This window comes from Berghia stephanieae, chromosome 5 (genome assembly GCF_034508935.2).
Source record: "Berghia stephanieae isolate SIO BIC M18660-M18661 chromosome 5, UCSD_Bste_1.3, whole genome shotgun sequence".
In the NCBI taxonomy this organism is placed as follows: Eukaryota; Metazoa; Mollusca; class Gastropoda; order Nudibranchia; family Aeolidiidae; genus Berghia; species Berghia stephanieae.
The window spans coordinates 55,064,709-55,079,829 of NC_088364.1; the positions used below are offsets into that span (position 1 = coordinate 55,064,709).

Sequence of the window (15,121 nt, forward strand, 5' to 3'; positions counted from 1 at the left end):
ATTCCTGGAACAATAGCGCGGCGTCTATGTGACTGGAGAGTTCTCGGGGTGTGATAGGAATGTTGCTCAGGTTGGGCATTGTGTAGAAAGACGGAAAATTTCTAGAAATGATTGGGAGAAAGAGATTAAAGAAGTGTAGCAATAGTATTAGTTGTAGTTGTAGTAGTAGTAGTAGAATTGCAATGTGGCTTATTTAAAAAATAATTTTACTCACGCCTTTCCATGCGCTCTTCAATAATTATGTTAAAATTCATTCCTTTCTCCTCAAGCAAGCCGAAACGAAGCAACCAAATATGGCAACCACCGGTCAAATAACCGATCCAGAACTTGCTAATGTAAGTTTTTATCTCCAATATGATAGTTTCAGATCTTTTCGGATTTCCTTTCACTTATTTTGAGTTCCATATGAACGTAAGTTTGCTGTTAAATACGAAATATCACCATTCTTACTCTCATGTCACCCATCTCACTGCATTGAGAGACTGAAATTGAAACAACAGAGTCTCGTATTTCATTGTCATTACGACGTTGTGATTATTCTCAGACATGTCTGAGGATAAGAAAATTGATTATTGGCAGACACTCTCTCCCCTCTCTCTCTCTCTCTCTCTCTCTCTCTCTCTCTCTCTCCCTCTCTCTCTCTCTCTCCTCTCTCTCTCTCTCTCTCTCTCTCTCTCTCTCTCTCTCTCTCTCTCTCTCTCTCTCTCTCTCTCTCTCTCTCTCTCTCTCTCTCTCTCTCTCTCTCTCTCTCTCTCTCTCTCATTTCATGGTGAATGGTGGCTTGTCATCTGGTTTATCTTAAAATTTTTCACAAAATTGATATTGAATAGGGAGCGTAATTCGACACCCGAAATTCGGGTGTATTTTGTCACCAGATAATTCGACACCCGAAACTCGGGTGTATTTTGTCACCAGATAATGAGATAATTTGACACCCGAAACTTGGGTGTCTATTATCACCAGATAATTCGGCACACTGAAAAATTGAGTCTTAATTTTAGTTTGTTGTTTGTTTTTTTGTTTTTTTTTTTTTTCTATTAATTGTGTCTATTAAAAAAAAATAACTTCGCAAATTCTCCCACTCTCGGTTTTTCTCCGAATACACGAACTCTCTCTCTCTCTCTCTCTCTCTCTCTCTCTCTCTCTCTCTCTCTCTCTCTCTCTCTCTCTCTCTCTGTGGAATTTTTAAAAACATTGTTGTAAGGGGCAATATTTTGCTTTGGATTTAAAATATATGATATGTTTTTTCATTGCAAAAATGAACTCATATTTTATTATGAGACCTAAAATAGGCAGGTATTAGTGTTACTTGCTAGGTCGTGCTAGGTGTAGCTCAGAAATTTTCCCCATGATTGTAATGACTTTCATAAGTTTACTATTGTAACAACAATATTGTTTATTTGGCAGATAATAGTAATAATAGTAATAATAATAATAATAATAATAATAATAATAATAGAAAAAAATGAAGAAAATGATAGAATGATAATAATAAAAAGAAGAATAATATATAATCAAATCAATAAATAAGCTTTAAAATATAAAAGAAATAAAAAAATAATAAAATAGAAGGGAAAAAAATAGTATAGAAAAAAAGGTCCCTGTTGGGCTTTGAACCCAAGAACTTCCAATTAAGAGTCAAGCAGCTCAACCACTATGCTCCTTCAGCATACTAGGCTTTCGTGTCATTCAGATTCCATCCAACAAGGAGGTCAAACGATATTCTGTTTATACGTTTAGACAATTTCTATGCGGACGAAGGGTTTATATTCGAATTGTTCATTGTTTGGATCATTTAATCCCTTAGCATTTTAATTAGTCCCTGCCTTCATACAACCATTTAGCCCTTCTTCCACCATGCTGATAAATTCACACGACGTAAGTTGTTGAGGGTTGCTAATTCTCAACATGCCCATGCACGACTCAGGTGTCGAATAACCCGGTGACGAGATACACTCGAGTTTCGGGTGTCGAATAACACTCCGTATTGAATATTGTTCTTTCAATCTCTTGAGAGATAGTAAGTTTTCATTTCACGAAGTAGATTGTGTTTTGGCAAAGAGGGTAAGATTTTAAAATGAATGTGCATAACTATGATGAAAAACCTATTTCTGGCTCAGACTCTTGTATGTCTCTTTCTCGTTCCAGGCATTTCAAGAGTTGTCAATGAAGAAAGCTCAAGCTGAAAGTCAGATACGCATCTCAAATGCTCAAATAGAAACATTACAAAGGAAGATTCAGCATTCACAGCTAGTTGAGAAAGAAGTTTTGAGTTTTCCTGAAGACACTAAAATGTACAAATCAGTTGGGAGAATGTAAGTATAAACTTTCAACAGTGAAATATAATTTCCATGCTGTATTTTGCAGGCAATACCATTTGAAAAAGTTGAAATGAAGGTGTATTTATTATCAAGGAAAATATTTTTAGAAGAGGAATGTTTCATGAATATTGGCAATCGATCGATAATACTGATCACATCATATTTTGATAAATGTAAATAATAATAATAATAATAATAATAATAATAATAATAAAATCAGTAATAATAATAATACTCATTATAATAGTGATAAAAATTATAATAATTTATGCTTATTACTGCAAAACAAAGAACGCTTAATGGGTATTTTACCGGATGGAAAAAAATCAAGCAAGTTTTTAAAAAGTCATAGATAGTCTAAAAACATTTGATAGGGCTCTATTGGTAATCAATTTGTGCTTGACTCCTCCTTAAGAGCAGTATTACTCACATTTTTATGATTATGATGTATTGGTCATTAAATTGTATATTACTGATTAGAGCATAGGTCTAAAAAAATTTTCAACCTAAAATAATTGTATCATACCATATCAATTATAATTGTTCATTGACTGTGTTTGATCTTTCATTAGTTAGGTTTGTATTTTTTAAAAATAAAATTTTAAAAAAAATTGTTTCCCCTTAACAATCTCAGGCCTTGAAAGACCTATTGCATGTAATACAAAGAGATGAAAAGTTAAGTTTTATTTTTCTAGAAAATTCTTCAAAGCCATCTAGGTAAACGGCGATACTAGGGTCTCTGCCAAAAAGGTGGTGATCAAAAACAAGAAAGTGGCGTCTTAGTGATCTGAATTTATGGAGGGAAAGATTGGGGGTGGATAGGACTTGAACATCCCCTTATTAGATAAAGAGTATGAAACAAGAAATGGGAAAGAGAATTAGCTTTGATGCTGGGGATGCTTCTATCCACAGGTCTGTAAATTCTCAGACATATGCCTGAAATTCGACAATCCAATAACCTTCTACCACAGGAAACATCATCATCATCATCATCATCATCATTTTCTTTTTCACCGTTGGTCAGGGTATAATAAGCCACAGACCAACAGTTTCCATCCCTTTCTATCTTGAGCTAACTTTTTTATCTCGTTCCCTGTCATATCACTTCTCTGTATATCAGCTTCTTTAATTCTTCTCCGTGTTCCTGTGGCCTTCCCCTTGATCTTCTGCCCTGAGGGTTCCAGTCCAATACTTTCTTTGTTATAGTGGAGTCATTCTTTCTAAGGGTGTGTCCAATCCACCTCCATCGTCTTCTTGGGAAACATTGTAGATAAGATAAATTTTAAACGCAAAACGGTGGTTGATTATCCAAACTGTCTTTAGCTCTCTTTTACTTCTGCATGATTGAGCTGAACATGGGAATTCCCCTTTTCGTGGTTACTATCGATGACTGCTTCTCACTCTTAATTCATTGCGCTCGTGTTGGCGCTTCCTTTCATGACAGTTGTCCAACACACATGCGCAACGTTTCCTATCAACGTATGTCTTCACACATGACTTAAAGAGTACTACTGCTATATTTCTTTGTAACAGTGTCCAATAAAAAATTTTACAAGTAAAAGTGAACAATTGATTTAAAAACTTGAGCATTTATATTATTACCAGCTGTCCATCCAATTTTTTATTAGACTATTTATGGTTGAGATGTCTTAGTAATAGGGTAGTTGACATTTCAACTATACTATTATTAATGTGGAAGGGGGGGAGGGGTGTGATGGTTAAAGCATTGCACTATGGTCCGGAAGGTCCCGGGTTCAAACCCCAAGTGCGAGGCATTAAAATCCAATTTGCTCAATTGGACAACATGTAACATGGGTGTTTCCTGTTGACAGTAGATGTTTATCTGATGGATTATCTATAATCCTTCACTTCATGGAAGGTCTAGGCGATGGTATTTCACCATGTAACATGGAAGGGCATTCATAATTTATATTTTTAACGCTTCTTGGTGTAATCGATAGTTTTTAAAAAAAATCTTCGACAATTTTGGAAAAGATAATTTACAGGCCCGTATCCAGACAGTGGAAAAGATAAAATCTTAAGCACATTCATAGATTCTGGGCTATCATTGGAGCAACAAATTGATAATTTTGTTTAATCTCTTTTTTTTTTTAAACTAGGAAAGGTTGCTTCCATCAGGCAGTTCATATATGTGACTAATCAACTGGCTGTGTCCCTCGAACCAATCAAAATGGAATTATTGTTGTCTGGGTTTGTGTATGTAGTGCTCAGAATCTGTCACCCCATATCAAAGACTACTGTCCTACATGCATAACATTATTTCACTGCTTACAACCTTTCTCAATGCATTTCCCCTCTTTGTTTTGTTTTATAGCTTGGCCATATATGTTTATGTGTTGATTTTGATTTTTTTTAAAATCTATTTTCATAGGTTTCTCTTACAAAGTCATGGTGATATCAAAGTAGATCTCAAGAAAAAGCAGCAGAGCTTTGCAGATAAAATTAAAGGCTTGGAAGTAAGTGATTTTATACAGAAGTTGAGGAGATCGGTCACTTTGCTTTAATTTTTTAGTGACCTGATAATAGTAGTTACATTTTGATTCACTTCTATCAGATTTCCTGTTATATTCATGAAGAAGTTGAACGCCCTATCATCATTATCTGATAAGACCATCTTACCAGCTTGACTATGAGGAGGAAATTATTTTATTTTAAAGTTTTGCTTAAAAATAGTTATTCATCAAATTGAATGAAATTTGAAGATGAAACTAAATAATTTCTTGGGGATAAAAAAAAGTACCTTTGCTTTAAAAAAAAAAAAAAATTTTTAAGTGCGACACTGCCAGTAAAAGGTTAATTAGTCTGACTTAAAATGATGAAGTAAATTTTTATTTACTTCATTGATATATTGGGATGTTAATTGTGTTTATGCTAATAACAAAAAATTAGGCCCTATTGATTATATTTTGAACTGTCCCTCCAGGAAAATGCGGCCGCATCGGATGCCGATGCGGCCGCATCCTGTGGCCTTCCGCATCCGTCAGCAAAAAGCTTAAAATTAAAAAAAATAAAAAATTGCCTCTTTTTTTTTTCTCTACAGAAAATGTTGGCCTTGTATTTTTTTCCTCGTAAATCATCTCTCTGTTATGTATTATTATATTTGTTATTTTCAATGTATAATGTAAGCATTTGAGTGTATTCCTCTTTGTTGGATTTTGTGCTTGTGTCCGGATAATACTTATAGATGATCTCAAACTAAGTACATTGGTGGTATGCTCTTGGAATCTACATCTGATCCCGATTTGTTCCTAGTTCCCCTATATCTTACTTTTTCTTGGGTGCTTTATTAATTGTAATTCTAGAACTTTTTACTATCCCATTTTCTCCCTCTTTACTGGCGCTGATATGACCTTAATGTGTTGCAAGCGCAGTAAGACCCTAAAAAATACAAGCAATAGTCTGGTATATATTTCTGCTTTTTAGTCGTTTTTAATGAAGATGTAGCTTTTAAACCTATCAGTATTCATATTTATTGTGAAAATTAGATTTTTGGGGTTGCAAAAGCACGCAAGAACATGCACAAATCTCGGATTTTTGGCATAATTTATGGCATAATGTCGAATTTATGGTATAAATTATGGCATAATTTTCCTTTTTTTTGGCATAATATTGGCATAATTTTGCCCCAAATATGGCATAATTCCGCGGGGACAGTTTGAATATTAGTCAAATATGAATTGCCCTGATTATGAAGGAAGGTTCCAATTCTCATGTAATTTTGCACACTTACTTTTACTTTTCTACATGGTCTCCAGCTACCATTAAAGTAGAAGTTGTTGGGTTTGGAATCAAACTAGTCTTCTGATGCTCTTAAAACCAATTTCTTCTTCAAAATACTTCTATTTGAGGTTGTAAGGAACATAAAACAGTCTGAAGAGGGAAAATAGTAGGAAGGATAAGGTATGAATCCAAACCCACAATCATTTGCTGCTGCTGTTGACACTGCAGCCTGATAAGATGGTGCTTTGTGTCCTGCAATAACAGATCCCCTTTTTGAAGTTTTCTGGGATGTTTTGCACTGAGTCATGCTTCATTCTATTCAAGAATTGTGTTATAGTTATATTCCCTGTTCATTATTTTGTTCTTTAAAGCAAAGTCAAACCTACAAACATATGTGATCTAGTGGTATGACACTTGCAGGGAAGGTGAGATGCTAAAATTTGAGTTGGTTTTTTTTTTTTTTGTATGTTTGATTTAAGAATCCACATTCCTTTTCCACATTAATAGCCTATGCATTTCAATCTAAATTCATAATTAGGACAAAACTCCATTTTCAGTGTCTTGTTCATTTTGAAAAAACTGGATTGAAGTTGTGAGACATTTGAGTATGAGAGTATGCGTTGATGTCATTCTGGCTTTGATATGACCTCAAAGTGTTTCAGGGCCCTTATCCTAAGTATTGAAATAATCACTTTTATGCATTGTGTTATCATTTTATATACTGTACATTATGCAAGAATCATTAATAACATTTTTTTTTGGTTTTGTTTCAGTCATCAAAAGAATATTTAGAGAGAAACATAGAAGAGTGCAAGAATAATGTACGGGAACTGGTGATGACCAAGCAACATTCTCGCTGATAAAGATTCTAATAAAATATATAGTTTTTATTTAATTGCATTGATTGGCATGATTGTGATTACATTATCTCTGAATGCGGACGAGTGAAATTTATTGCTTAAGTATGTTTTTTCATCTTTTTAAAAATAAATAATGATCATAAAAAGAAGAATTAAGCGTTTGTTTTTATACCTATTTTAATACCTATTTTAGCCTTTCATAAGAAATATTTTAAAAATTTTAAAATAAAAATGGCTAAGAAGACAAAATTGTACTCATTCTAATAAGCTGAGTACCTAATAGTGCACAAACTGGCAATTAAGTTAGTGGGTGCCTTGGATAGACCACGATCCTCCTCCATGACGAGGAGGATTTCTATCTACATTATGTTTAGCATTACCTTAAAGCATTGCAAGTGTTGTTGAACTTCTTTTGAATGCTCGCAACTCAATTATAAATAGAGTTGTAAGAACGGTGATTTGTTGGGAAGAATTATTCATCTGTATTATGGGAAAACCTCATTGTAAACACCTATGTCACGCCCATGGGCAAATCAATACCATGTCTCGTTTTGTAACAAAGAATCATATTATTGACCGAGCAGCAGCTTCCAATAGTTTCACCCAACATTGTTATTTGAAGATCTATCCAGGCAGTGAATTCTATGCTGCACTCCTGTACAGTTGAGAACATTGCCAGTAGCTGCGTTAGTATGCAATGCTCAACCAGATGCTCTACGGTCTCCACTACAAGAACACCTGGGTGAGGCAGTCAGGCTCAGTCGGGCCCCACTTTTGAAGAGTTGCTGTGATGAGACAGATTCTTTACCTCATGCTGTTGGCTGCCGCCCAATGTCTCCTCTTGCTGGTTTAGAAACCTGGTAATTTCTGTCCCAGCTTCTAGAATACAATACCCTGGCCCATGAATGGACTAAATTTTTCCAAGTGACCAAGTGACTTCCACCTCTTTGTGGGTCCTCTTCCGTAGTCAGGACAGCTAAGTACAAGGGTTTGCCAAGACTTCACATGGCTTGTAACAGGAGCACCGTCCATTATGTGTTGCGAGGGTTACCTTTCAATTTTGTTAGGCCAACAACGGGTAATGGTCTTACTCTGAACATTGTGGGGCTGGATTACTGCCTCATTCCTTGGGTGTTGTCAGCATTCTTGACACTTTGTACATAGATTTAAGGAGTTTGGTGTCGACCTTCCCTAAGTTTCTGCTTCGACATGTTATAGGAGTGCAAAACTCTGCAATGGAATAGCACACTGAAAGGGTTGATGTCCGTAAGAGCAAATGGTCAGCATCCCAAGTTGTTCCTGCCAACTTCATAGAAGACTGTTGTGTTTCTCTATCTCCCAGGCAACATCTTTGAATTGGAACATGTACTTGGGATATGGCTCGTGTGGGAGTAAGTGGTCCCTGATGTGGAATCTGAGTTTGCATGTATGCTCCACATCGCTTGAATGGAAAACAGTGGCAATGGTTTTTAACGTTTCATCTTTGCCAATAGCGAAGTCATTACATTACAATGTCTTATCTGGCAACAAAAAGTCTAATTACCACCAATCGCCAAATCAGTAGCATATCTCGTCTTGTAACAAAAAGTTGAGTGAAAATGAGCTTGGTTTGTGACTGGATGGGTGACAATGATCTCAATATAATGGTGCTATCATTGTGTTTTCAAGTTCTTTTTATTTGCCCACTTGACTATTTGCAGTAATAAATATTGTATGAGTGTGAGTTACATAAACATCAAACTTCTACAGTGTGAAGTGAAAATTTTGTTCCAAATGGTTTGCTGAGATGAACAAGTGAAGTACATATTGAAAATCATTCAGCAGAAGAGTTGAGTACATATTTAGCAGGTTGTTGTCTTAGCCGCCTCAAATTTTGATTAAAGCCAAGTTTATATTTGATTACAAATATCAACTTTTTTATTCTTCGTAGATTTAAAGGCCATAATATACCTGTCAGAGGCGCTTTTAATAAGCCAATCAAAACATTTTTTGAAAATGGAATTAAACTAATTTGCCAATAATAATTTGTTGATTATCAACATGTAACTCATTTTTGTGTAAACCTTATTATTGAAATGATTGGTTTTCTCACTTGGAGTCACCTTTTTGCTAAAGGACGATAATTTGTAAATTATAAATGATAAACACAAAGGTCAGATAATTTTGAAATATAATTTATTTGTTTTCAATAGTGGAAAGAAAAATGAGGTAGAAAGGAACAATGAAACACACTGTAGTGATAACAATTAAATAAATAAAATCACAAATTTTATACTGATATGACTTAGCTGTCAGTCAACTGATAATAACAAAGTATAAACATTTATAGAGCGTATCCTAGTATCTTTTTATGAACACTGAATTATGGTCGAAATATTACACCATAGCATTACATTGGAGGGTGAATTGTCAGCAAATGTTGATTGATATATTGTCTTTAAAGCCGAAGACGATACCTCAAGTCATATTGAAAAGGAAAGGTCTCTGGTAATACGTTTACAGTCATTCAAATAGAAAATTCACCGATAGTGGCATGAGAACATGTCTATGAAAGACAACTTAATTTGATTATGTGGCATTATCACATCAGCTTTTCTTTGAGAAATCGTCATTCGTTATAGGAATATTGAAACAAACAATTTTTTAAAAAAAAGACATCCAATGTCAAGGGTATGATAATGAAACAAAACAAACCCAAAATGTGAAACATTTGTCATTAAAAAAAAATCGGCATCACATTTATATTTGCATTGATTGTCAAATAATATGAGCATTTAATATTATACTTGTTGAGGTAAATCAAAATAAAACACAGAAGCGTCTCAGTAAAGGTAAACACTGCTGAAACATATTGATACTGAAATATATTATTTACACACTTGCAAAAACTTTATAGAGTAAAACGAGGCATTATTTTACAACTTAGTTTTGTAAAAAATAGTCTACAAGTCCAAAAATAAAACGGTGCATGTTGACATTAAAAAACGTTAATTCTATAGACATTTAATATTTCATTTTTACTGACTCCACATTTTCTACATAGATGGTTGAAATTCCGTCTAGGAATGTAAGTACATATTTGTATTTTAACCTTAATACTATTGAACATATTGCAATTTTTTATTGTCACCAGACTTCGATTTTGTTGATATTTTCTGAACATTGCTTACAACGTTTTTGACAAACTGACTTTGTGTTGATATTTAAAACACTAGATATGTTTTCGAATTGTGCACGAAAATAGATCAACAATTTCAATGGGAATTTGTGTAGAATGAGAGAACGATAAGATTTCCAACCGTTTATAATATGAAAATAAATAGAAATCAATGAATGTATATTGGTCAATGATATTTTATAATTATATAATAATTTTGCATCGCTTTTCTCAACAAAAGGCAAACTTTCAAATTGATAAAATAGTAGATCTTCTAGGAAGTTAAACAAAACGAAAAATAAAAAAAATTCTTCATAGCAACAAATATTGCGTCAAAAGGTGCTTCATACTATCCAGATTTGTTAAATAATGGTGATAATATTGATAATGATGATGATGATAGTTATGATAATCATGGTGGTAATAGTGATAGTACTACTACTACCAATAATAAAGATGATGATGATGATGTTTTTTTATAACATACAATGTTGTAACTTGTATCATACTAAAAAAGAAAAGCAATTTTTAAATAAATAAACATATATGCATATATGTAGCTAATTTATGACTAGTAACAAGAACGTTTAATTGCACTATACATTGTGCTTATACTTTCTTATAAAATGCATTTATAATTATAACCTTACTAGATATCTTCCCGTAGTATGATCATGGGCCAGCCACTTAGAAATTTATTGATGGTTTTGTCGATCATTGCATTATTCACACACAAGAATAGATTAACCAACTCATCCAATGAATGTAATCAGTGAGAATTAAAATAAAAACTGATAAGTACGATAATAAATAAGTTAATTGATATCAATATAATATTTATTTTATTAATATTAATTTGGTTCTAAGTCATCATCGCAGTTAAATTCATAACAACAAAAAATGGGTGTAGATTTGTTGTTGTTGAAAGGTCATTTTATAAATAATATGATTAAAGGTATCATAATAATAATGAATATTCTTCACATTATAGCTTGAAGATAAACATGATTACTTTTTGGTAGGTGTGCTTATATTGTTATGATCACACAGACGCACATAAGAAGCGAAACACACGCTCACAAAACAAATAAATATACACACACACACACGCGCGCGCGCGCGCGTTCATTTCATAAACGAGAGAGAGAGACATTATTATTCTTACTCTTACCCGTATAAATAATGTTAAGTCCAATTCACAACAAAAGATAAATATAGTATATAAATTAGTTAATTAGAAAATCAAAATAGTTACCGTCAATTCCTGTGTCCAGAAATATTTGTTGAAAAGATCTTACTTATTAATTTCAATCAGCATTCCGTCTCCGGTATATCATATTAATATTCCCAATTTAAACGTAAATAATCATCCATGTCGCTGTCCATCTCAGAAGATGACCCATCACATTCATTTTGTTCATTTTGATAATAAAATCCATAAGAAGCACCATAATGAGCCAATAATTCTACCACTTTCACGTGTCCTCGGGAGAATGCGAGCAAAGCTGGTGTATGCTTCGCGTAGCTCATAGCATCAATTTCAGTTGCTCTGTAGTGAGTTAATAATATCACACAATCCAACATTCCTTGCTCCGCTGCAAAATGAAGAGGAGTCCTTCCACTCTTGCTGTCGCCAATATTTGGATCCGCACCTGCCTCCATAAGCAAACGCATTATGTCCACGTTTTGATGTAAAACTGCAAGGTGAAGACACGTCTGTCCCTCGTAGTTTTTTACATCCATATTTTGTGGAATTGCCAAGAAAGGAAGTGGATATTTATTTCCCAGAGTTTCTTCATAGGATACTGGCCTTAGGAGTTGTTTTACTATTTCTAAATGACCGTGTTTGCAAGCTAGATGAAGTGGCGTGTTTCCATCTTTGTCTTGATAGTGAATATCTGCCCCTGCGCAAATGAGTTTTCGAATAATTTTGCTGGCATTCGTGAGTGAGGCGAGATGTGCAGGCGTCTGCAAAAAATTGTTTTGGATGCTTAGATACGTGAAATCTGGTGCACGATTTATAATATATGACGACCTCGCCTCGTCTCCTTGCATAATGCAAAGATGAAGAGGCGTGTCACCGTCGCCATCGCCAACAAACAAAAGCAAATCTCTTGCCGTTTCCTGTAAAGTCCCAGCCGTCGAGTTACTTGCTGTTCTTGATATTTCACACGAAAAACACAATCCAGTAGACTCTTTACTCATTGATGACTTGTCCATTGATAGTCTTTCAAAATTGTCAAGTAATGCCTTCTCAGAAAAAATCTGTCTTTCTGTTTCTCTGGCTTGTATTCTGTTGAAGCTTGTCATATCTATTGCACAAAGATCGGGCAATTGGGGCAAACCAACAGTTTCTTCACTTAAAACGTGACTAGGAGATTGCAGTTTATTTTCTCGAGGGGGTTCGAATTGCATTGGTGTTGAAACAACACGCATAAGTATTGGTTTGCCATCTTCGTTTGAGTATGTCATCATTTATACAAATTCTACCTGAAATATATAAATAAAAGGAAGGAAAAGATTTATAATACACGTAAAATTATATTGGTTGTGTTGGGTTATTTAAGAATATGGCTTGGTGACAGAGCGTGCTGTTAAAAAAACAAAAAACAAAAGAAAAAAATACTTGGCCCAGAAATGGCATCTATGCTGAATCAATACCAAATTATAAATTAGCAAGATTAATCAAAAAATAAGTTTATCAATTTATCTTATAGCAATGTTATGAACTTACAATTATGACCTTTATGCTATAAACGCTCGCATCCATACATTTGACAAGTTTCCCCTCTATATGTCGAACTATATTATTCGTAGAATATGCATTCAGGACATACTATGTATGATTATGCAAACCTTGTTATTCGCCATAATTTAGAATTCATTTCATTTTCTCCAGAAAGTATAAAATTCCTATACTAATTGAATATTTTGAGGAAAACAATTGTAGTTGTTTTTCATATTTAATTAGGGCTTTTCGTATGAAATGATGTGCTTATAACGGAATATCATATGAAATGATTGTTTGCCAATTATTCGTTCAATAGAATAATTTCAGTCGTAATACTTTAAGAATTAAAGAAATAAAAGAAACTATCAAATTAATAGTCAAAACATAAACAAAAAAGCACCAAAATAAATATACAACAATCATACAAAAAACAAAGAAAACATTTCCAAATAAATGATATGAAACACTAAAGAATCGAGAAATATTAAAGAGAGAGTTTAAATGGTACAAATCTTAACGTAATGCATTCTAATCAATATGTAATACTAAAATTGATATACATTAGTATTAGTAAATTCATAAATTAAATTGAATATGATCATCCCAAAGTTTATCAATGACCCACAATAGGCAATTGAATTTCGCTTTGCCAAATCCATTAGTTATTTACTGTTAATAGGTGGATCTTTTAATTGCCCGACTAGATACTAAGAGAAGACCAAAAAACAGACAAAAACTTCGAGTTCATTTCAACTCAGGCGAGAAACCCACGATGAATGAGATGATGGGAGTGGGTGAGGAATTATACAAAGAACAGTTTCGTATCTAGTTTATACATTCGGAGACGACTGCATTGAGTGATCTTCTGAAAGCAACTATCTAAAATAACATTAAATAGTTAGTAGCGAAGATGAGTTTAACATAGTATAACGCAATTAATAAAATCTCAATGTAAATATTGATTTTCAAAGTTACGAATAATGCCTGATATTGAAAAAAGATGGATAATAATGCCCACGGACTGCAATATTGTTCCATGTTACAGTTATCATTTAACGTTATAACAAGTGTAACTAAATGACAAATTGCCATATTTATGGACAATAAAGATCTATTATTATTATTTTTTTTAAATTATTTTATTTATTTGCATACAGGCTTATATTATTTTAAGTGACATAACGAATTTAGAATACCGATAGTGAGAGACCAAACAGTTTTCCAACTTTTCATCGTTCGAAATAAAATATGACTCAAACTTTAAAATGCTTACAATAATAGTGTGTTGATTCTCTTTTTCATAGGAAAAATATTCACAACAAACTTGCATTCTGTGGCGTAGCTTAGCAATATATATAATTTTACAAAAAATAGTACAAAGACAGTGTTGGGTCTTATACCCTCTTTGACAAAAACATGGTGTAAAAAAAAAAAACAACGGAGTCCAGAATATTATAGTCCGCATTCGATGGCAGTAAGAACACTGCCTTTCACAAGACATAATCCCCTACAACTTTGGCAACTTATTAAGGTCGACAAGGCGGATGAGAGAAACCGCTGGTCAGTGGGCTCTTGAAGATGCCACTCTTGAATTGTACTGGGGTGGGGGGGGGGGGGGGGGGGGGTTGATAATATGAAATGTCACTGAATCTAAACTTCTTTAACACCAGATTCCATGTACATAATGTTTGTACAGTATAACCTTTCACTAGGAGCCTCAGTTTTCAAATACAAGAGGTACATAATCAAAATGACAATTATTGATTTGTCCTCTCCACTCTAGTTCTTGGTTGTGGGCAATATTATAATCGTATTGCTAATCGCCGCATGTCATGACAAAAAGAATTCCGAGCTTCGCCTCAATGGAGAAATACTTGAAAATTTTTCTCATTGTGACAAATCTGCATGTTTCATCCATATTATGATCATTAAAAAAAAATGAATGTAGAAATCACAACAGGCAGCTACGCCTCTGGCTTTCAATTATTAAAATGTAACAATTGTTTATGTCAGGTGTGTACACAGTGTCGGCCTACAATTTGCTGTGTCATTTTGAACCCAGGGTGGCAATGTTAGTGAGTTGTGCACATGCATCTCGTGAAAAGTAAGAAGCTTGTGGGGAGTTCAGTGATCGTAATCACAACATAATTCACTGTGTATAATACGATTATATTAAACCATCCATTTGATCACTCATCTCACACCCTACCTTTTTATATACTAAAGAAATGTAAAAAATAATAAAAGTATATATTATGAAAATAATAATCGCTAATGAATCACTAAAAATGCTAGATGATGAGCCGATTAT

The 15,121-nt window shown here is 33.7% G+C and overlaps 2 protein-coding genes across 2 annotated transcripts; one reads left to right on the forward strand and one right to left on the reverse strand.

Moving 5' to 3' along the window:
- The first annotated feature begins 229 nt into the window (after nucleotides 1-229).
- On the forward strand, nucleotides 230-7,074 carry LOC144973238 (prefoldin subunit 1-like). The gene is made up of 4 exons (XM_078915415.1): nucleotides 230-335; nucleotides 2,149-2,315; nucleotides 4,714-4,798; nucleotides 6,836-7,074. Exons 1-4 carry the CDS (start codon nucleotides 294-296, stop codon nucleotides 6,920-6,922), a joined length of 381 nt encoding a protein of 126 aa, XP_078771541.1. The 5' UTR covers nucleotides 230-293; the 3' UTR covers nucleotides 6,923-7,074.
- A 2,006-nt stretch (nucleotides 7,075-9,080) lies between these two features.
- Nucleotides 9,081-12,590, reverse strand: LOC144973236 (uncharacterized). The gene has a single exon (XM_078915412.1). It carries the CDS (start codon nucleotides 12,552-12,554, stop codon nucleotides 11,418-11,420), a length of 1,137 nt encoding a protein of 378 aa, XP_078771538.1. The 5' UTR covers nucleotides 12,555-12,590; the 3' UTR covers nucleotides 9,081-11,417.
- Nucleotides 12,591-15,121: the final 2,531 nt, after the last annotated feature.